At 36.1% G+C, this 24,395-nt stretch overlaps 1 protein-coding gene across 1 annotated transcript in view; it reads left to right on the top strand.

Moving 5' to 3' along the window:
• The window catches only part of LOC137408200 (uncharacterized), a 29,969-nt gene extending 5,659 nt beyond the window's left edge, over positions 1-24,310 (top strand). The window contains exons 2-7 of the mRNA XM_068094606.1: positions 5,346-5,574; positions 7,911-8,011; positions 11,665-11,781; positions 13,741-13,872; positions 15,665-15,776; positions 23,177-24,310. Coding sequence (XP_067950707.1) covers positions 5,364-5,574; positions 7,911-8,011; positions 11,665-11,781; positions 13,741-13,872; positions 15,665-15,776; positions 23,177-23,379 — 876 coding nt within the window. The 5' untranslated portion in view covers positions 5,346-5,363 and the 3' untranslated portion in view covers positions 23,380-24,310. The remainder of the gene's footprint in view (positions 1-5,345; positions 5,575-7,910; positions 8,012-11,664; positions 11,782-13,740; positions 13,873-15,664; positions 15,777-23,176) is intronic.
• The last annotated feature ends 85 nt before the right edge of the window (positions 24,311-24,395 follow it).

Here is a 24,395-nt window from a genome sequence, read left to right as displayed (position 1 = left end):
TGGCTATAAAGTTTTCCGAAAATATTGGAATATAATGTAAATAATCACAAAGGATGCAAAAATTTATTTTACACATGTATGCCAAATGCCAATTCTGCCGGTTATATGTTTTGGAAAATATCACAAAAATACCAATTGCATAATTGGTGTGTCATCGTGCCCCGGTAGGGGGTACGTTGAAACAATCCATGGGACACGTTGAAACGTCCTTGATTCTCATAGTAAATCTGTTTTATAATTGTACTTTTTTGATTTTATTTTCTGCCAAAGAATTCAAATTTCCACTATTTATCTGAGCAAAAAAAACATGAAAAGAGGTTGGTATGAACTTAAAAACACTGAACAACAACCTCAGCAAAACAACTTCCACAATACAACAAAAAATATAAACATGTTGATCTAAAAATCAAACTTCTCTTTCTATATGCTAGCATTTGCACTCATGATATCAATATTGTCCAGAAATGTAGGGGTTCTGCGTGAGGGTTAAATTTTAGCTATGTCTTCAAGGTTTGTATCAAACCGCAGCTTCGACGCTACTTGAGTTGGTCCTCCTTTGCTTCTTGGTCGAGATAGCACCTGATCAAAATCGGACTTGTCAACACTGTCGTTGTTCTCATTATCTGGAAGTATGAACCCATCTCCAATTCTTTTGCACAAGCTTACATCAATACTATTGTCATTGACGTTCTCTACACGCGCAACATAGAAGAGATGATGGTTTTTTTTAGCATCTCTAACCATAACGAAGGCACCTGCTTCAACTTTTCGACATCCAGTTTCACCTTTCTGATCAGATTCATCAGGGGATTCAGAGTCTGAAAGAAGTTGAGGTTCTTCCTCATCTTCCGTTTCTGATTCGACTTCAGTAGGTTTGCGTTTGTTCTTTTTTTGCTTGGCTTTTTGCGCTGCAGCCTCACTTCCAATTTGCTCTTCAACTGGTGTTGCTGTTAAGACTGCTGACTTGAAGCGTTTCCTTCCCTTTGATGGCTGGTGGAGAGGAGAAGCTTCGGGTAAGGCCTGATGTCACAGGGAAAGAAATGTTTTTTTAGTAATTTCAACAAAGCTCGTAGTATGAGTTGTAACTTCATCGTTGCCAATCTCTTCTGATGAGAGTTGTTGGAAAGGAGAGCAAGCACCGGCTGAAGATGTAAATGATTGCTCATTGTCATCAACTGATGGTCTATCAGTCACATAAGCAGGTAGAAAGTCAGCATCCTTGAATATACCAGTATCCATCGCGTAGATACCTGTTTTTCGATAACCAGCTATGATGTTTTTTGGTGTAATAGCTCTAATCATAGCCTTGGTGGCGAGCTCACCCACATCATTGAGGCTAATGGTCCTTCCTGGGTTGGTGACCAACCAGTCATTACTAGCTGTATTATAGTATATCTTGAGGGGCCCATATATCGAGTCGTTCAGGGGCTGTAACTTAGTAGTATGTGGGAAAATGTGAGCAGTCTCACCCCACATTCCTTGGCTTTATTGATAGTTTTCACAGCTAGGTAGCTTCAGTAGTTGTCAAGAAGTAGGAGCACAGGATCAGCAGGAGTTTGTTTTATATGCACCATGAAATGTTCCATCCAAGCAGATAAATTATCTTCGGTCATCCAGCCAGAAAATTGATTCAGCCTCAAAGAACCAGGAAGAGTTCCTCTCATGTAGGCAGATGTCTGTCTGTTCGTTTTCCTTGGCCAGACATAAGTAGGGGGATGCTATTACCAGATGCACTTACACAACATATTCCCGTCACAAGTATACCTCTTTCAGTTGAAGTAATCTGAGCAACTTTTTAACATTCTTTGCCGAGATGACCTTTGTTGCAACATGTACTGTTGTTATACCGTCTCATCCATGTTATAAATCTTAGGTGCTAAAAGTTTATTCCTGATTAGTATACTTTATTGTAGTTGCTGAAGAATTCGGACATGTTCTGTTTGTTGAAACTTGTAGCTCTTGTCAAGCTGGTAGCCTCAGGCCTCCTAACCCGAAGCCTCAAGAATGCTTCAAGAATGGTGGCACTTCAAGAATGCCAACATCCAGTCCTTACCAGCTTGGCACGTTTCTGTCCAGTAGTCGATGTTTTCAACTGATTTGAAACAGCAAACTGATAGGCTAACTTCCTGAGTTGCATAGTCGTCAATCCATGATTCATTCTTGAGCAAGTCAGCGAGTACTCTGACAGTTCTTCTTAAAAGGCATCAGTGAACACCTAAAAGTAAAATAGGACATGTATGTTTTTTGCCACAAGTAATCGAATCAATATAGATGTAAATAATTTATTTCAGCATTAATGTCAAAAAAGATTTGTAATGGGATGAGGACACAAAAGCAATATCCAAAGCGTTTAGAAGCTTAGTAGGCAAGTCATGAAATAGAAAGATTAAATTTTTTGCAATATAATTTTTTTTAAAAAGCTCTGTACTGAAATAAGGTAAGGTCTAAATCTACAGATGGACACACACCACTGATAATAAAACTAAAATCAGAGCACTCCGATATTGTCTTTCAATAAATCACATCAAATATTATAGTTTTTGGCCTACCTTAGCATGAGTTGAGTAATCTGAGGGAGAACACGTATCTCTCTCTTAACAGCACGAGAGAGTGCTGAAGTTGACATTTCAAGACTTTGCAGCACCTCGTATTGTCTGTCCCTGCTTCACCAACTGTAGCGCTGATTTTAGATTATTTAGGCCTGGCCTTCTTTCTGTTTTTCTTTTATAGTTTTGAACCATTTTGTCCAAGCAGACAACAAATTACGACACACAACTTAAACCTTTATCATTCACAGTGTTTTGTCAAGTGGTGATTGAACAAAAATCTGGGATTCCGCCTATAATGCATTTCAACGATAAAATATAAGGGCAAGTTGAGACATGTTGCAACTTGCCCCTCTATTCTTATCATTAAAACACGTTGCAACTTGCTCCATACCCGTAGTGTTTCAACGTGCCCCAAATGACTCTTGAGTAACCAAAATGTTTATCCCAGCTCAGGATGATGTAACATCATGAAGTTGGTGGGTGCGTTGTGAAGAAAACATGTCTATAGCTGTCTCCGCTGACTTTTATTAACATGGGAGGATGTACAAAGAAGGTATGCAATTCTCTAAATTTGGATAAAAAAAATAGAAAGGCAAAAAATAACCAATGAATTTCACAAAATCATGGCTCACCTGAATTGCTGTTCTTTTCATTTCATGCAATTAAAATATCTTATAAGATGATCTAGCAAGCTTTTTAGTTAGTGAGGTAAGAATTCAAAATGATGTGAATAAGCAAGAAATTTGAGGAGTGTTTCAACGTGCCCCGTGTTGCAATGTGTCCCACTCTCCCCTATAAGAGCTTGTCCAGTTTAGTATGAATGATAATAGCAACATTAATAACAATATTGCATTTATGGTTGCATATGGATGCCAAGATCAATTCGATTACTTTACTTGAGCCATGTATTTTTATGATTTGATGATGTGCTTGAACTCTCTCAAAATATATGATTTGGCACGCTATTGCCAGCAACATGGGAGGGGTTGTCCGAGGGAAGGACAGGCCAAGAAAAGCAAATAGAAGCCCTAATCTGTTGCTGTGGCATATTAGTATAAAAACAATTTTTTTTAGTTAATGCCTGTCATGTAACCATGCCATGTATGTTCCTTCACAAGCCTTCAACATACAAATATAACATGATATTTAGTCTCATCCTCCTTGCTACTAGGAGCTGACTGGTTGGATTAGTTGCTGACTGTTTTACCCAAAATGTGCAGTCACGCTGTTAGTTCTTAGCACCCCTTGAAATTTCCTCTGCTCACAATATGACACGTTTAAAATGGTGTTATCAATTACTCATCAGAAGTGTATCAATCTATACATCTACTCGAACCTCACATGACGGTCTGTCTGATAATGCGAATAAAAGTTACACATTTAGTTCTCGCTTGCTGTTCCGGCCTGCCAAATCAAAGCCAAATCTTTGAGCTAGTGGTGAATTTGTGTGGATCGAGATTGGATTGTAGCAGACTTATGAAACAATGTGAAGCCATGCGTGAGACGCTGTGCATAATATTGCGTAAACAGTGCTAAAGTTTTTTAAATATATTTGCTGTGTATGAAACATGGCAGAACTCGGTCTCGCGTCGCTCGATTTTCACCAGCGAGTGAGCATGACTCCTGAAGCATTAGAAACTCTCAGAGTGGTGATTATTTATCTACACTAGCCAGGCTTAGGCTATAAGAAGATAGCAACTCAAAAGATTCCAGAATATCGGTCATGTCAAGAATCGGGTAAGATCTGGTAGACCCCTAAACCCTTCAGCGAGATCTCGCTGAGTTTCATTGCGAATTCGCAAACATTGCCGTTTCTCCAGCAGCGCTGAGCTTGTACAGTTTTGAGACTGCCATAAAGATTGCACCTTCGACAGCCAGAAGCATTCAGGTAAAGTCTGGTTTTAGAGCAAGAAGATCTCACCAGAAACATCCTGGCAGACAGATCACCTTAAACAACAACAATCACACACGATAAAAAATGCCAATATTTTCTAATAAAATATACTTTGCGTAACATAATCTTGTAACAAAGCAGTTAATTTTTACTGCCTTTTTGAAAAATTTTAGTGAATGACATACTTAGTCCAACAATATGGAGTTTATTTTGCTCACTTACATCTTGTATCCGATGCATATTTATTTTCTATGCTGAATGTGTTTGTAATATTGTAAAATGCAAAAGGAGTGTGATTCTGCATGAAAACACTATAGGTAAGATCCAACAATTGACCTAAACCATTGGTCACACATGTAGTACATTGGTGGAACATTCTGTGACTCATGTCTGTATACCAACTCCATAGAAACTTAATGAATTTGGGCTGTTCTAATAAACCAACAATCATCGCTTAATCTTTGAGGTAAAAGAAATGAAAGGCTGGATCACACTATGTCTGTGTTAACACCACAATACTTCAGTGATCGTCTGTAATATTAATGTTCACACTATCATAAACCCATCCATGTTTACATCAGTTATTAGTCCGTGATATAGCATTCTCATTAAACAATGGCGTCACGGAAATGATGAAATACTAGCTCCGCAGCAACTTTCATGAAAGAAAATGTAAATCGAACAATCCATTATGGCCAATCATTATCGCTAAAGCAAACTATCTAAAAAGATTAATATCCTCAAACTTTCCCAATGTATCCGCATTGGCTCGGCGATGCCATCGGTTACACTGCACATGATTGACGAATAATCTTTGAGAGGACAGCTCCAACATATTGTGATATTGTGTGAACCAGCCTCAAACATGTCGTTGTTTTTAGTTTTCCAACACTGTTTTTTAGCATTTCAACGCAATTGCAATGCTTCTTGAGGTTTTACTCACCATATTCGTGATATATCTGATCTATAACTACTGTTTCGGAGGATCTAAAAATGGCCACAGCAAGTCTAGACTGTGGACCATGTATGGAAACACATCGTTTGAGGCGATAGCTGACAAATTTACTAGTGTGGAGGATGTTACAGAGGCTATCAGGAAGTGTGGCCTTGAATCAAGCAATCTAATATTTGGTATGGACCTTTCTTTTTATTGGCAAACATTGTGTTTCTTTTGGTCATTCTTTATACAGTGCCCCCTTGTCATACGATTTTAATTTGTTCCAGGGTTGGTATTGTATGGCTAAAATGTATAAAAGGGTAAAGAAACCCATATAATGCAAACATCCCTTGATAAAAGTCGTCAAATTTTTTTATATAAGTACTGTACATATTAAAAATTACAAACAAAATAGTATGTTAACCTTAGTAACTATAGTTACTTACAGCAACTTTAGTGTATTTAGTGGTTACGTTCTGCAGTAAAATGTAACACTACAATGTACAACATGTATGTGCAGTAGCAGCAGTCATTACCATAGGGAGTTCTTTCCTTTGAGACAGACATATAACATAAACTTTGAATTTAACTTAAATGAATTTAGCTTACTAGACACACCCTTAAAGCTAAGTTTTAGTATGTATTTTTAATTGTTTTACTGAACTTCCACTTTTTTATCGCTAAAATTTTATCACCCAATGGTTTCTGGCTTCGTTTTTACTATAACTTTTACCCGAACTCATTAAAACCTTTTTCAACCTAATTCGACAAAAGCCGAGTGATGCTGTTCACGAAAGCGTATTTGACCATTGAAATTTTATTATTGAAACTAAACTAGACCAGAAACTAGACTTTAAAGCCAACACTGAAAAGGTTGAATCCAAAGTTCGCATAATACTACGTATTATGAGTAAACTGCGGAATCTAGGTACTAATGCTAGGCTTATCACAACATGCTATAAATCTTTTATCAAAAGTGTTCTGACTTACTATCTGGTAGTTGTCTTCTCACAACTCACTAATGACTAAGAAACTACTACAAAAGGTGGTAAAACCAGCTATGAAACTTAGTGATGTTTCAGAGTTGCAGTCTGTCCAACAACTATATGAGTGCTGCCTAGCCACTAAAAACTTAAGGTTAATAACATCAGAAGCTTCAGCAATCTTAGTTTTGACAAAACTACTCTCAGAACGTCTGTCTACGATGAAATTTAGAGTGAACCTACACAAACACTGTTTTAGATCTAAGTGTATATCGTATCTTAATCACATTTTTACCAAGTAATATGATTTTTATGGTTTTACATAAATGTAAAACTATAAAATAAAATACAAATTTCTATTTTATTTATGTATTTTTCAGTCAGCGTCTGTTTTTTATGAGCATATATACAAACATTTTATTTCTCTTACTGATACAAAATACACACTCTTACTTACTGCACCTTTGGAGTGACGTGATTTGAGCTGGTACATGTACTAGGTAAAGTAGAAAGGAGGCAAAAAACGTATCAGTGTTAATTATGTTACTGTACACTGGAAAATAAATTTATTAGGTAATGAAATGGGTTTTTGTTAGCAAACTAAGAGAAGTTGTCTGATCCCTTGGAATTCGAAGGGATCGCAACTCCAACTTTGCTAAAAGTTTTTTATGAGAATTATTACCACATTTCACATGAGAAATGCTGAACTCAAAAAAATTGGTCATCATATCTCTTTCAGGCGTTGTGAGGAGAATTGTTTGCGAGCGGCGTATCGCCATCTTTGTTATTTAGATGTAATAAGCACACCGACTGCCAAATTATAATTTAGAGTGAAGTTTTTGTTGAATTTGTATGGCGAAATAGGGTTCACATGGTGAGGATGAAAAACCGTCGTGTTCCCTTTCGTAAGGCAAATAAATCGTATAATAGGGACATCGTAACCCAAGGGCGCACTGTATATAGTTTGGTATTCAACCGTTTAGTCAAGAAACCGGTCACGTTTTCACCTGCCCTTACAAGATAAAACTTTGTCAGGAAATAGACTATTTACTTTTTTAATACTAGTTGACTATTTAGTAATAGTCTAATTTAAACTATCAGACTAAAACTAATAAACTATTTTAAAATGTGAAAAATGTATTTCATATATTGAAATATATTTATTGACTATAGCAATTGCTTTTCATTTTGTTGGTATGAAGTATACAGATTATATTTTCACATAAAGTAAACTTAAGAAATTTTTTTTGAGTTTATGTTTCTATGCAATTAGTCTTACAATTATGAATTAATTACTTTGTACAGCGATATAGCGTGAACCAGCCTTTAATAGTTTGTGATTGGCAAGAGAGAGTAACTCCTCGCTTACAGCTGGTGCTGTACCAAAACAGCAACATAAATCACGTGGCTTACCAGAACATAGACTGGTGGAATTTGTGTAAAGGATGTTTGTAATTCTACATTGTCATAATAGGACCTGTATTAACTAGCGGTCATTGTATTTTTTAGTTTTTTTCTTGTTTTTAATGCTTTTTGTGTTTTTTTAGGTATAGACTATACATTGAGTAACCTTACTCAAGGTAAACTAACGTTCAATCAAAAAAGCCTCCACTATCTAGATGAGACCACACAGAATCCTTACCAACAGGTGAGAGCATAGCGTCCTAGTCTCAGCCGCTACAGTCAAACTTCTGAATGGGAACTTGAAAGTTAATTGACAACCCAAAATATTGTAGGAATAAGATATAGCATGCGCGCACAATTGCAACAATGTGGATACCAGGAAAGTTCTTCAACCTAAAACAGAAATCTGATTGGTGGCAAGGACATTGCTATTATCATGTTTTTATATTGAAGTTGACCTTTGAGAAAATTCTCAGAAAATTCTTCGGTATTAATTTCAGGTTAACTGACAGCAGCAAATATTATTGTATTGTCAGTAGCTGATAAGATTACAGATTGTGGTTTGAACAATATTTTTATGTTATTTAAACCAAATAACCGATTTTATCAACACTTTTAATTCATGAAAATGGACAGAAAGATTTGCAATCTTTGCAAGGTTTTGACCAAACACGACACTGTAAAATTATATTAAATTCACTCACTTTTTGAACGAGACCATCTAAAAATTGGTCATTCAAAATAGTTTGTTCAGTGAATGCGTTAATAGGGTTTAAACAAATAATTTCTGACAATAGCTAATCTTTATGACAATTTTTTTAATTTCCAGTTTGTAAAAGACGAATCTTTTGCTATGCACTCTACAAGATACGCACCAGACCAATAGTGTAATGCTATAGCCAGTGCTCAAAAGTTAATGCGGACAGGTATATGCCGCTCGGACATATCTAGTATATATATAGAATCCACTTCAACTTTACTATATAGTTATTTGCCTTGTTGCGTACCCACAGCATGTAGCGATGCAACTAGATGGGTAAAATGTATTAGAATAGTGGTCAACGGAAGCGCTTTTGTCGCGTGCTCACTCATTGGCTAACCAGAGGCAATAACATCATATATCATGCGTCTATGTTTTACTGAAAAAATGACCTCCTTATGTCGTAGTTCGGAGTTTGCATCGCCAGTTTTGTCGTCTCAAAACTGTTTTTCTGCCAAGTTTTTGTTCTGTCAACCTCAAAATTTTTAAAAAATGAAATATCATGATTACACTGCGATAAAGAGATGAAATTTTACAATGTTGTTAGATGACATTTAAAGTTCATTGAATTTCTCATAATTACTCTATTAATAGAGAAAGGTTGACTGAGGAATTCAGGCTATCTCTAACAACTCATTTCTTCTGATTTTGTTATAGAAAACTAAGAAAAGTGAGAAATAGTGTGCCCTCGGGTCACGATGTCCCTGTTATTGATTTTTTTTTGCGTTATGAAGTGAAACACAATGGTTTTCTGTTTTCGCCATACGAATCCTATTTCGCCATACGGATTCAGCTAAAGATTTTGCTTGAAATTCAAATTTGGCAGTCGGTGTGCTTATTATGTCGAAGTAACAAAAATGCTGATATGCTGTTTGCTGAAAACATTCTCACAACACCTGAAAGAGATGCCATGACCGATTTATCTCAGTTTAGCATTGTACGTGTGAAAAGCGTTAAAATTTTCCTTTCAAAATCAGTAGCAAAGTTGAAGTTGCGATCTCTTCAAATAGGGTCAAGGATCAGACAACTTCTCAAGCCTGCTAACAAACATCCACTTAATTCCGTATTAATTTTATTTTCAATTGTGCAGTAACATAATTAGCATTGATACATTTTTTGCCTCCTCTCTGCTCTACCCACTGCATGTACCAGCTCAAGTCATGACACTCCAAATATACAGTGATAAATTACATTTTTTCTTTCGCTGGCCATTAAATGGTCAGTGTATGCGAGCGGATGCTTTTGAGAACAGCACCGCTTGGGCTTTATTGTCAAATTAGGTTGAAAAAGGTTTTAATGAGGTCGGCTAAAAGTTATAGTCAAAATGAAACCGGAAACTGATAAGGGATAAAACTTTAGCAGTGAAAAAGTTGAAGTTCAGTAAAATAATTAAAAATACATACTAAAAATTAGCTGTAAATGCATGTTTAGTAAGTCAAATTAATTCAAGTTATGTTATACATACGTCTTGAAGGTAAGAGCTCCTTACCGTACGTACTGCATTTGGTACACACATTATAATGTGCCGTTCTATTGCGGATCATAGCTATTAAAATACACTAAATACAATATTGTTATTGTAGGTAACTATAGTTACTAAGGTTAACATACTATTTTGTTACTAATTTTTAATATGTACATTACTTATATAAAATTGTTTGCATTAGATAATTACTATAGGACTCTTTACTCCTCGGTACAAAATTTTCGCTACACGATCCAACCCTGGAACGGATTAACATTGTATAGCGAGAACGCACTGTATAGCCTTATTACTTAAACTTCTTTGGGGTCATGATTACGGTGCATACACGACGCAAAACACAAACTGCATTCAGCATTTTGTGAACCACGTCAAACACATGTACAGGAGGCGCTTTTACAACGTAAATAATCCATTTCAGGAACGTTTACGTTATAGGAAATTTACGTTATAGGAACAGTAAAATACATGCAAATTGCCTAATCTGTTCCAAGATCTTTTCAAACTCACCCCTTTGGATGCAAAAAGGAAAAACTTGACTTAAGTCATTTAATTCGTGGGCTGTACCGTAGCTGCAGTATTATTGGGTTGCATCGACAACTTTTCTCCTTTTTATTGTCAATCTTACTGGTTTTATAGCCCGTGGTTGTAGTAATCTTACAATAAGTTGACGGAGACTGCACATTTTTGACATTCATTTGTAACGATTTGCTTATTTTTTTTTAAACAGCAGAGGCTGCTATTCTGCAAAGTAAAACTTTATAACAAATATATTGTACGTCTACAATAAGGCAAAACAACAAAATCTTTTTACTGCAAAAAGCAGTTCTACCTGTTTGTCGTCTATTTGTATCCAGGGGTCAAAGTTAGAATAAAAGATGACTTTCGACGAAACTCCAAACTCGTGACATTTAGATTGGTAGATCGATGTTGAATACCTACACCAATCGATCGCCTTTGTATTGATGAACAATTGCGCAGCTTTCCTATTCTTCTTTTTGCCGACATATTTAACGATCTATTACGACGAACTAAAATGACTCGAAAAATATATAATAGATATAACGTTATACTTTCAAATCTGGCCGAATTTGAAAACTCGCTCGACTTGACACTTTAAGTTATATGGAATTTTTTACGTATTCGGAAGCAAAAACTTAACATAAATTTTTTACGTTATCTGGAATTCATGTTATAGGAGGTATACTCTATAGAAGCATCTATTGTACATGCAATCATTAAATGCCAAAGATAGCAAAGAGTGTTTGTTGACAATAGAGCCGCATGGTAAGTGAATTTGTGAAGTACAGCATATGTTTATCATTAATAATTCAACCCCTTCAGGTTAGAACAAATTTCCTATATGTCTTATTGATGAGAAAACGAATAGTGGTACCTGAAAATCGAACCCAACACCTCATACAAATTGCAAACTTCAAGTCCGGTAAGGGAATATTTATCAGCAAAGGGGTAGACAACTTCTGAAAAATCTTACCGAATTTAACCGTTGGATAACCTTTTAGATATTTGCATGCATTGCCGCTGTCCAAACCTGTCCAGACCTGCCCAGACCTGTCCTACATCTGAGATGATGCCTCTGCTGAATATGTTAGTAGATACTCTACAGTTATGGATGTCATTGCTGACTTTACAGGTGATATCAATCATTGGAGAGACCTTGTCAAGTTTTGATGAAGACAATATCATACCAGCTTTTGGCTTTGGAGATCTGAACACAAAAGACCACTCCGTTTTTCCACTTTCGCCAGAGGTGAGATGTTTCTGCCTCACTTGAACGTGATATGTTGGGCAGCTAAGTCAAGACAGAGGCCAGCTTGTAATTAACACATTTAGTTAAAATGCTTTAATTGATTTATTCTTGAACACGCAAAATTAACTAACTAGGTACTTGAATAAAATTTCTCAAGTGAAACATTGGTTTTGGTTTCAAGTTACATACACGTATATGACCCGAAATAAGCAAATAAAATGTATTCGGTGTGATCATATCTGTATAAATTGTTATCTTCAACCATTAAAAACATGAAATGTTCTGAATTTAGCCTACATAGTCGTTCAAAAACATAATTTTAAAGCTGCTCGTTTTACATATTTAAACTCTGGACAAAAAGAAAACTAATTTAATATATAATTTATGGTTATTGACTAAATTCCCATTGAGTAACAATGTTGTACATGAGAATTTTAGTTTTCCAACAAAAGAGTCCAGTTTATTTCATGCGGCACTGTGTTACCTCAGCTCCACTGTTAACTACTCACTTGTGCCTAACCAACACGGTGAACAATCTCATTTATTGTTCAAGTCTTTAGCCGCTTCCAAGGTCAAGGTCGGCTTTGTTAGCTATAGCAGCCATTCACGATATCCGGATTTGTAAAATGTCATGTCTATGTCATTGTTAGTTTACCTTGTTCTTGGTTGTACGATCATTGTTGTTGTTATTGGTTGAACGATCATTGTTGTTGTTATTGCGTTGTAGGATCATTGTTGTTGTTATTGGTTGTACGATCATTGATGTTATTGGCTGTACGATCATTGTTGTTGTTATTGCGTTGTAGCAAAGAAGATGTAGAAGACTCCACATATTTATGCAAATGTTTTGTTGGCTCAAAGTAGTTTTCCTACTCATGTAGTTTTGAAATCTAAAATTATGGTATAGTACTATAAAATAACAAATATGATTAGATTTATCTTTGGCAGCTAACTGCTTGTGTAACAGAGGTATGGCGAGGAGTATGAGCCTTTTAATCGCGATTGAGTTTTGTCGATTTTAATCTTGAAACATCCTGGACGCCAGATCACCTTGATTATAAAAAGCAATCGCAAATGGTAGAAAAATACCGATACTTTCTGATAAAATGTACTACAATTTTGTGTAAATTTATCTTTAATAAAAATACAGAAGAGTCTGGCCTCAGTGATTAAGAGACAGCGCATGAATAGAAGCAGCGTTGGAGATATGGAGCTGGTATAACTTAGACTGTGAACTTTAAATTGTTATAGCGCGTTTATATTTTTTATTCATGTTTTTTGCCTCTGGTTTACTCCTTCATGATAATATGTTTTAAATGAATATGTAGACTCAATGCGGAGTTGTCTATACAATGAGGTGCCTATTCCCAATGTTAGTCCATTACAAATGTCGCTAACTACAGAAATCATTAAAAAACTAACATATAAAATTTTATATGGTCAGCCAATAGTCGATTGGAGTGTTTGTAGGCTTTGTATATTTTTTCCTTGTTGGGTTATAGAGTTAAGGCTAGCCAGGTGTATTTTCGCTCACCTGAACATCTGCCATCGCTACCATATAACAAGATCATAATTGTCAGCAAAATTAGTTTACTTGAAGATGTCAGAAGTAGGATATAAGTAGTACCTTACATTATATATAAGTACATTACGTATGCTTCAATGTAATATTATAATATAATTATAATAATTATGTTATAATAATTATAATATTATATTACATTATGTATATTCGGACTGTATATTACCCTACACTGTCTCAACCATATGATAGTATTACTTTATTAGCGATTATGACTTCCATTCCCTTAAAAGTCCCAGAAACAGGACATATACTACCATAAAAAAGGTTAACCAGGAACAGTTATACAGTTTTTTGAATTCTGTGAAATTGATTCTTTTAATATTACTGAAAAGGATCCGCAAATTTTCTTTAATTCTATGTATTTTGCTCTCTAGGGTTATTGTCATGGAGTGGATGGTGTTTTGGCAGCATACAATTCGGTTACCCAACGAGTTCGAATGAGTGGACCAACCAGTTTTGTACCTCTTATTCGAAGAGCTGTCGATATTGTTGCGCAAACAAGATCTGTAAGTAATTATTATTCTACCATGATGTTGGTTCATTATTGTCTTATTACACAAACTGCCATTTTCATATGAACAAATATATTTTCTTGTAACATATGTCAAGGTCACTAGCGCAAACTCGTCAGCAGTTTTTTCCTAAGATATTTCATTTCATAAAACCGAGTTAGTTCTCTTAGGCTGAGACCCACAATACCGCAGTATGTCGACGATGTCAGTGGTTTCTCTCAGCAATTATGCGTACACTATGTTGCCACGTAGACCCATGATATCGCATGAAATGGGAAATATTGCAGCTATCAAACTTTCCTGATAATTCACCGTGCATCCATATGAGAACTGGTCCCGACTTGACACTTTACATGATACGGGCTGAATGTTTGGCGTTGCTCGGGTAGTATAGGTTCTTATGCACAGAAAATTTACTTTTATTTAACATATAACAACAGCCACCATTCTAACATTAAAACTACATATCATGAGAAAAGTGTTTTGTACAGTTCAAATAAATTAAGAGAAAAATTAAAACAACTGTAAAGGTTTTTAAACTTTGTCAAACAACTGTAACTTTCAAACTTCATATCATGAAGAAAATGTTTTTTGCAGGTCAAATAAATTAAAAAACAAAATAAAACAACTATAAAAGTGTTTAAATGTAAAATAATTAGCAAGTAATAGCTAAATTAAGTCTGTTTTGCTAGGATTACAATAAAAGACGATTTGGTAATAATACAATTAATACGAACTGAGAAAACAAAATAAAAATCCTGAATACATTGAATTAGTAATAACAATTCGCGCATAGGAGTGTGTGTATAAAAAAGATTACTGTTTCAGTAGAAGCTATCTATCAAAACTTTGAATATGACGATACCGGTACCTCTTGATACTGGTACAAATGTAAAAATGAGATATCAGACCGTCTTTGTCCGGTACTTTGTCTGACTGAACAGAGAAAAAATCTAGAGGCCTTGCTACTCGAGATAATACAATTGTCCGCGTAAAAAGTATTAGCCTTTACAGATTTAGCAATCGAACCTTACGAAAAACCGGAAATAAAAATGTAACCCACATTTGAAATTGAAATGGCACATTTGAAAGTTACAAATTAAAAAAATTGGTTATAGATGCAAAAAATTAGTTTTTAAACAATTTCAAAAAATAGCAAATGCAAAAGGTAATATTAGCTACTAATCAAAAGTGCGCATTTGGCGTGCACTTCTGCACCGTATGTGTGTGTATATAGTATATGATGAAAACGATAGATTACCAAGGACTGTATAGCTCAGTGGTTAAGCGCGTGGTTTGAAACTTGTGGTTGCAATCTCCATGAGTTCAAATCTAGCACGCAGTAAGCTTTTCATTTCAAGATTTCAATAGCTATAACTGGAAATCTGAACAGACGATGATGAACTGTGAGATTTATGTATATATAGATAGAACTTCCTATGTAATATGAAATAAAAACTTTACATAAATTCTTTACGCTATGTGAAATTTACATAAAACGTCTACCGCACCTCTAACTTGCCTCGGATCTCAGGATTTGTTGACTCTCGGTCTATACAAATACCACATGCTTTCATCTTAGACTTCTCCTACCTCTAGTCAAAGGTCCATCGCTAGTGTTGGCCAGTACACACATTACAATAGGCTAAATAGAAATATTATTTTTTGTTAATTTTATTGATCATTATCTATTTCATTAGTTTTGAACTGTAGTCTGATGAATGATTTAGCTGTTACTACTGCCAACCACTTGTAGTGATTTGGCCCTCCTCCATCTTTGTTTTAGTATCACATCCTAGTGATCATAGCTGATGGACAGGTTTCTAATGAGAGGTCGAATATTGAAGCAATTGTCGAGGCCTCTAATTACCCTCTCTCTATTATAATGGTTGGAGTCGGTGAGTCTAATGCTACAATCTATAGTGAAGTTTTTTCTTGCTACAAGAGGAAGCACATATATCGCAGCCACGTTCTTTACGTATCTCATAAAAGAGGCTGTCTTTTTATTTTTATTATTGATTTTTTATTAGTACCCTGGCAGTTAATTTTGCCCTTAGAGATCATCCGGTGTAATAACTGTCCGCATAGTAATTTTAAAATCATGGAAAGTGAATGATTGGTGCAGGTGGTCGTGTTCCAGGTGGATAAGTTGACTGTCATGAGTTCGAATCCTGTACAATGCAATATTTTTCCAAATTCCAATCGTGACTTCGGACAAATGGATGTGGAGACACTGCTCTTATAGTGACGATTGCAGCTTAAGTCAACTAACCTGAGTAAAATAATGTGGAAGTAACTCCATTGTGTGGGTTTTAAAATAAAACCTGGGAGAGGTACAACTGTAAAATATGCTTCTAGTTTTATACGTTGTATTTCATCGGACTAAAACCTTTCCTGTTTTTGATACTGGTCTACAAGAGCAGCGGTGGCCTAGTGGTTTAGTGCGCCTGATCTACACTAATAGGTTGGGGTTCAATTCCCAGATAAGGTCTTTTGTAATGACATATAATCTTAAATTGTTTTTGTGGCTAGACATACCTCCAGTCCATTGAGGTTTTCTTGCCACTGGACTCCGGCGTGTCCAGGCAAGATTATGGAGCTGTTGGTCATGCAACAATTCTCTTAAAACGTGCACAGGCTTGCAGTAAGAAAAACATGTAGTAAGCTAAGCAGATATCATACCCAATCTTTGAGGGGTTGCTTACTCATAGAGAAGTTAACATTAGCATGGTCTCTTAGCAACTACAAATAAATAGTGTTGTTGTGATAACCACAGTAGCCAATGGCCTAATGTCAAGGTTTGTGAGGAAACTAATATTGAATTTTTTTTAATTTTCAATTTAATCTTTCGCATTCGCGTGTTTGTGACAGCGTGGCCTATATATTTAATTCACTTTTTGTTGATCAAGGCTGGTTACAGTAGGAGTTGCGCCACCTTTACTAGTGTAATACATTGAGTATTTTATGACAATTTAGGTCAATTCGTTTGTGTTTTCTCACTGTCATTTTTTTCATAGATCATTTCTTTCAATTTCTTTTAGTACCGTGCTCTATCTGGTCTGCTAAAGAATCTCATGCACTCAATTGGAAGTGAAGTTTTACTTCATATACACCTTCAGCTGTTTTAAATACTTTTTTGATGCAGCACTTGTTACTGTGACTAAATAATGTTATCGTACTACCATTATCCCTTCTACCACCACTTCTACCAACACCACTGCTACCACTAGCACTTCTACCACCACCACTTCTACCACCACCACTTCTACCACCATCACTTCTACCACCTCCACTTCTACCACCACCACTTCTACCACCACCTCTACCACCACCACTTCTACCACCACCACTTCTACCACCATTTCTACCACCACCACATCTACCACCACCACCACTGCTACCACTAGCACTTCTACCACCACCACTTCTACCACCACCACTTCTACCACCACTACTTCTACCACCACTTCTACCACCTCCTCTTTTACCACCACTTCTACCACCTCTACCACCAAACTTTCTACCACCACCACCCCTTTACCATCATCGCCACCCTTTTACCACCGCCACCTATACCACCACCAACACTTTTACTACCGCCATTACCTACCCCTGAGCCAAAAGGTTGGGTCAATGATGACTCTTCAACTGTGACTGCTGGCTCTTACGTGTTCATCTTGCTCTTAATAGGGATGACGTATGATAGGGATGATGGGCATCTCATAGGGAACCCCTCTTTGGTAATACTGGACTGCACCATGGGTGTTGTCGCAAACCTGGGTATTGGCGTTGACCCAGATCCAATCATACTGGCATGCCTGTGATAGGGTGCAGGGTCGCTCCCTAAAATCTTTTATCGCACCTCCTACTACTCAATAGCGGTACTCAATGTCTCTTGATTCTCCAACTCTCCAACAGTGACACTTGTTGCCTAACTTTCTCTTAACAGACGTCTTTAGCATTACATCTTTCAATAGCAGTTCATCTTGACCTAATCTTCTCATGTCGCTTGGAATCTGCAGCCTCGCCTTTTGTTTTACTGAATCTTCATTTGCTACATTTCCTTGGTTCTTGTACAAACTCGTGAGTGCTGACAGTGATAGTGACAAAATGCTATTTTGCTGTCTTTTTGGTTGACTGACCTTAAAGCCCATATCGATTGCGAGACCCCGGCAGTAACTTGCGCAGCAAAACGCTTGCGACGCTAGGCTCGGCGCTTCTGTTCACATATAAAGCTGCATTGCTAATAATCGCATAAAGTGTTAGCTTGTCTTGCCATTTCGATAATGCTGACCTTCACCTGTACATCGCATTTCGGGAAGGTTTTGCTTGCGGCTTTTCGCAAAATTTGAACAGCGCCAAACTCTTGCGTTGACCGCCAGCAACTACCAGCGGTACTCGGTAGAACCCGGCGTGTCGGTTCACATTTTTCCGCAATAGTCTGCGGTGCTGTTGCCGGTGCTTTGCGGCATATATGGGAACCAGGCTTAACGCACCTGCATGCATTGCCAGCACATCTCGCTGCCACATGATTGTATGGTACTAAAGACATTGCATCACAGACTATCTTCCGTATGACATGGGCTTTGATTAACTTTTACTTGTACCTATTACTCATTGGCTTCTACTTTCTTCATTGCTGTCTATTTCTCACTTTTTGTTGTACCCCTCTTGAACTTCACCATTCATACTCGTCACCCATCCGTAATCTCTTCGACACCACTTATCTCTCTATCGGGCCTGTATGTCAAGTTATGCTATTTGGCAGTATGTCAAACATGACAGCTTAGCATAGGCTACGGTCGACAAGTTCATTCTCCCTTGTTTTACTACATACACCTCAGTTTTCATAAAGCTGCTTTTACTTCCAATTAAACTGCTACCTTGTTAACTATCTCTCACTTAGTTCCATTGATGCCTGCTAAAGCAGTTGATGATTTTTTCTAATGGCAAATCTAACTCATCAGCGGTTTCTATAGTTTTTCAGTTAACATCCATTCTACATGTATATCAAATGTAACTTTTAAGCGCTGTACATTTTGTTCAGCCTAGTCATCGCGTTTCACCATATTCACTTCTAAAACTGGAGAAAGTAACATTTTTAAAATGTTACTATTTTCACTCTCATTATGTTTTAGTGCTTGAGAAATGTTCTTCTGCTATTTCCTATTCACTTTGCACCTTCTCACACATGCTTGTACCCACAGTCATTTGTCATTTTATCACTAGGGCTTCCTCTACTCTAATGTTTATCTATGCTGTGGTCCCATTACCTACCGTTAGACGAAGTTGCGCAAAGTTTTAGTAACTTTTATCAGAAAGTATTTTCAGAAAATTACATTTCATAAAAAAATGTTTATCAGAATGTTGTAGTGTTACACGTTTCTGTTCTATCGGGCTCTTTGCAACTATAGACATCGTAATCACACTTTCATTTGATCGCAGCGTTTCAAATGCGATCAAGTTTTGTCGATTTTAATCTGGAATCATCTTGACTGTCAGATCACCTCAAACATCAAAAATGATTGCAAATGATAGAAAAGTACCAATAATTTTGTGATAAAAATAAAATCTATTACAATTTTGTGTAAGTTCATCTTTAACCTTTTCGGCTGCTTTCGGTGGCTACACCTTACCTACTGTTGCTGTTTTTACAGTTTCTACTACACCTGTCTTTTATTGCAACTTACATCTCGATACCTATCAATGCAATTTTGGGATACATGACCTCAACAACCACAACAAAGTCATTACTAGCAGGACAACTTCTGACCTCATGGCCAACATGTTTACAATTGTAGCAGATTGCCCTCGCTATACTCTACTTTTCACCATGTATTTAGATGCATTTGACTCATGACAAACATCTTTATACTCCCTTTGGCTGTATCTTGGACTACCTTGTGGAGAATACTAGCTTCTAGAATCATACTCCCTGTAGTGTTCCTTCTTCTTTTCCTGTCTCCATGGCTGCATTTATTTAAATCTGCTTCCTTCATTCATTCCTCATCTACTCTCTCCATTCGTTCAGTTTGGCTACCGAAGTTCTATCTGACCTAATTGTTAATGTGTTCCATGTTAAGTTTGGATTTTTTATTAACTATATTTTCTTTCTTGAGCCATTAACTGCCACCCCCAAACCAAATCTTACTAAATCCACAACTATGTGCAATTTTAACCTGTCAGCTTAAAACTTAACATTTCTTACAAACCCTCAATTATTCTCATCAACTACTGTTTAGTAGTTAGGAGTTAATACTTTCGTACAAAAATATCCATAGCTCCTTCACAGGTATAACCCACCCTGTCTAAATCGAATACTCTTACTACTTTTTGCCTTTGTATCAAATAGCCCTCAAAACCTACGCTATACCCTGCATAATAAGTCTTCTGTCATCACCTACATCTTTGTAGTCTTCTCATGATCTGCACACTTGATCTACAAATTCATCTCATCAGCGAATCTTTCCTACAACCTTCGCCATCTTCACTAAACACAGGCGCATTGGTCTCCATTTGCTACACACTACACTTAATCTATTCAGGCTCACATTCTTCTGATGCCAATTTCTTTTTTGTAATTCTCTCCTAACTTTTACAAATTAGTAAATAGATTGAAAGCTTTGCCTCTCTTTCATGACCCTGACTTCTGCTCTGGAGAAAACACCTCACCCTAACCTCACCTGAACACTTAACCTACACTCCCATAAAAAGAAACAAATAGTCGTGACTCTTTGTAAACCACAAGTACTTGCAATTAAGTTAACAATTATGCAATTTACAGACAGAAAAAAAATTAGGCTTCATCACTACGTCATGTGAAAAAAATCGTATGCAACTAACCCGCAGATACATAATCCTCTTGTAATGAGTTGAATAAGAAAGTTCTGTTGGCTTTCGCACACCTAAATAGACACTGTTCATTATTCCCTCAACTTTACAAAAGCTTCCCAATTGCTTTGGCCTTGGACATCAATGCAACCTGGACACTGACAACATTTACTCTCCAGAAATCATTTGCTGTAAACTAAGCAACCCTGGCTGCTGCTAAGAAGATAGAACAGATGTATCACCCTATCGATGAATTTTCTTTAGCATTCAGTATTAGTCATAAAAGTTATATCGTAATTGATGGATTCTCAGAAAAGGTTTAGTTAAACATTTTCACTGAGCTTTTATGAAAAATTATGATTATCCTACATCCATTATTAACAGGGGATGGAACCTTAGCGGATCACTTTGAGCATGAATCCAAAAGGGCTTTGCATGCATGTGCCCATTCCACATCACAAAGTTCCAAAAAGTACAAAACTGCCTGACAGAAGATCTGCTTGGGTAATTTGGAGATGTGTTTCAGATATTAACAGCTTTTATTCTCAAGAGTCTATTATTAACTCTGATACTTGGGCTGAAGCTGATAACTTCAAAGCAAGGTTAAAAAATTTTAACGTAATCTGATTTAATCATTTAAAAACATTTAATCTGAAAATGTCACAAATCTCACTTCAAAATGGCAAAACCAGGTCCTACATGCAGTTGAAGATCCTGAAAGCAATCGCCAACTTCAAGCCAATCCCATGATTTCTAATATGAACACTTAGACTTAGAACTTAGGAGATGGACTAGAAAGCTTGCCAAGGATGCATGAATCTGATGATTAAATCGTTGAGGCAAACATTAAACTTTTTGGCTTTTATACCAAATAAACTGTAATGTCAACCTGGAATTTACATATCTAACATTCACATTCTAGTTGAATGAAAAATACAGCAGTAAAAGAAGAGGCAGACAATATTTACCATGGAACTCTTAAAATAGAGAGATGATATTAGAATTTACCTCTTTAAATGAATGACTATATTAAACACTGAATCTTATAAAGAGAGAGACTATATTAAATACTGAACACTTACAAAGAGAAGGACTGTATTAAACACTGAACACTTGAAAAGAGACTTCACTTTCTAAATTATCAAGGAGATGACGATTTACTCTGCCAGTTCGTTTCTCACTATTTACATATTTGTTTACACTTATTGGATCATAGTCGCTGCATCTTACTCTAGTTTTCTTTAGTTGTGGATACATTAGTTAGTACTCTTAAATTAAAACCAGGATTGTAAAAGAATCTGTTATATGCTGCCCCAAGCTGGCATCCCTTTGGATTGAAAGCTGATGAAGAGAAATTAGAGCTGTTTCAAAAATTATGTTTTATGGTTATGCTACGTTATATGAACAGTTACGATCAGCGTTTCTACGATGCTGTCAGCCGATTGTATTATTAGTTATTTGCTGTTTGAAATACTCAGATCGTATTTCCAATCTGCCTGATCATCCATTACATTCCTACTTCCCCAAAACATCCACTAAACCTTAAACCAAACACCAACAACTTGCCAATCCGCATTATGGAACAGTGTTATGAAAAGAGAGTTTTCTATTCCAATACGTATAATTTTACTTTAAGATTCTTTGTTGTTATTTTATTTTTGCATCATGATCTAATTTGCTTTGAACGCCGTTGACCGGTGATAATGAAGTTGGTCTATATATAAATATCAGTGTTTGTCTTTTTGTTAAACACTGTGTCCGGTTGTAGCAATTAAAATCCAGCAATGAAACATCCACGCGGCACTGAATTTGATTTTGGGACCTCCAAATCTAGAGGCGGCGAGTATGATGGCGTCATTGAGCAAATAGTCATTACATTGGTTAAGATAGTCATGCTTGAAGCGCTTGATTGGGGTTAATAACTAGCACTGTTGACCTTTACCTGTAATGGTTGTTAAGCTGGCCCAGAAAGCAAGTATTGTTTAATTAAAGATTTTAGTAAAAGTCTAGCTTTCCAGGTAAGGTACTCAAATTCATTAGGTAATCATTCTATTACCAGTTCAACACAGCGAATTCGGCTAGTAAAGTATAAAACAATAATAATCTTTACTATAATAAGAATCGTGTCTGTACATATGTTTGTCTATCACAATTGGACAATTATTCTATTACCCATGCAACTTAGTATCTATCTTAAGTCGAAATCTTTACTATGATAGAAGCTGTGTCCATCCGTCGCCACGTTTAAAGCGTTAGGAGTAAATTGCCACGCGCTGGAATTAAACTCAGATATATCGTTTTGCAGACCAGCCGCACTAACCACTTCACCACCCGGCCACCTTGCCATACAGTGAAATAATTATGCACATACTTATTACCTTGATCTTTCACCTCACGGTTCATGGGACGACCAGCGGACTAACAGAAAATAAGGCTTATTATATTTCATTGAAATGTTTCACTGTAGGAGATGGTCCATGGGACATGATGAAAACATTTGATGATCAGCTGCCGGCACGAAAGTTTGACAACTTTCAATTTGTCGAATTTAACAGAATAGTCACTAATAAGTCGTCATTTAGGAATCCTTCATCCGCATTCGCTCTTCAAGCACTGATGGAAATACCAGATCAGTTTGTGACAATGCGCCGACTTGGCATGATTGGCTAGCTTAGATAGATGTATGGTATCTAAGGGTTACCGGCTAACTTACTGTCTGATTAGCTGGTATACTGAGTAGCTTTTAATGATTGGCTCATTTAGAAGGCATTATAATATTATATGCGTATTGGGTTTAACTATTGTCAGGTGCGAAATAAACTGGACCCTTCGTTGGAAAATTCAAATTGGCATTTACAACATTTTTGCTCATCCGGAATTTAGTCAATAGCCATAAATTATATATCATATTAATCCTCATTTTGTTCTGATTTCAAATATGTAAACATAACATCTGTTAAATTATGTTTTTGAATGATTATGTAGGCTAAATTCCGAAAATTTCATATTTTAATGGTTAAAAATGGCAATCTAAACAGGTATGATCACAGCATATACATGTGCTGTGATCATACCTGTATAGATTGCCATTTTTAACCATTAAAATAGGAAATGTTCAGAATTATGCCTATATAATAATTGAAAAATGTACGTTTACAGCTGCTTTGTTTACATATTTAAAATCAGGACAAAATGAAAATTAATGTAATCTGTAATTTATGGCTATTGACTAAATTCACAGTGGGTAACAGTGTTGTATATGAGAATTTTAGTTTTTCAACAAAAAGATTCAGTTTATTTTGCACACCACCGGTACACCGTTTTGTACTGCTGGAATGTTAAATTCAACAGACCGAAAATGGTTTTCACAGCAACTCATATTATTTTATGAAGGTTTTCTTTCTCATTCTTTTTGTTATGCAAAGCTTCCTCCATCAGTTTGTGTTGCCATCTTTATTCCGTTAGCAATAAACTTGGATATTTCTTTGCTGACACTGTTTATCTTCCTAAAGATAAAAGTTGTGAAGTTAGCTACTAATCTACATGTATCAATATGAATTTTATTTTGCCTGAAAAAATAAACATATATATTTGTTTTCTATATATACATGTATATATTTACAATACAAATCCAAAAAAATTCTTAAGCATTTTGCAAAAATGTATAACATGATATAGATTGTATG

This window comes from Watersipora subatra, chromosome 11 (assembly GCF_963576615.1).
Source record: "Watersipora subatra chromosome 11, tzWatSuba1.1, whole genome shotgun sequence".
NCBI lineage: Eukaryota > Metazoa > Bryozoa > Gymnolaemata > Cheilostomatida > Watersiporidae > Watersipora > Watersipora subatra.
The sequence above is the reverse complement of the archived record's forward strand: the minus strand, read 5'-3'. Positions and strand labels throughout refer to the sequence as shown.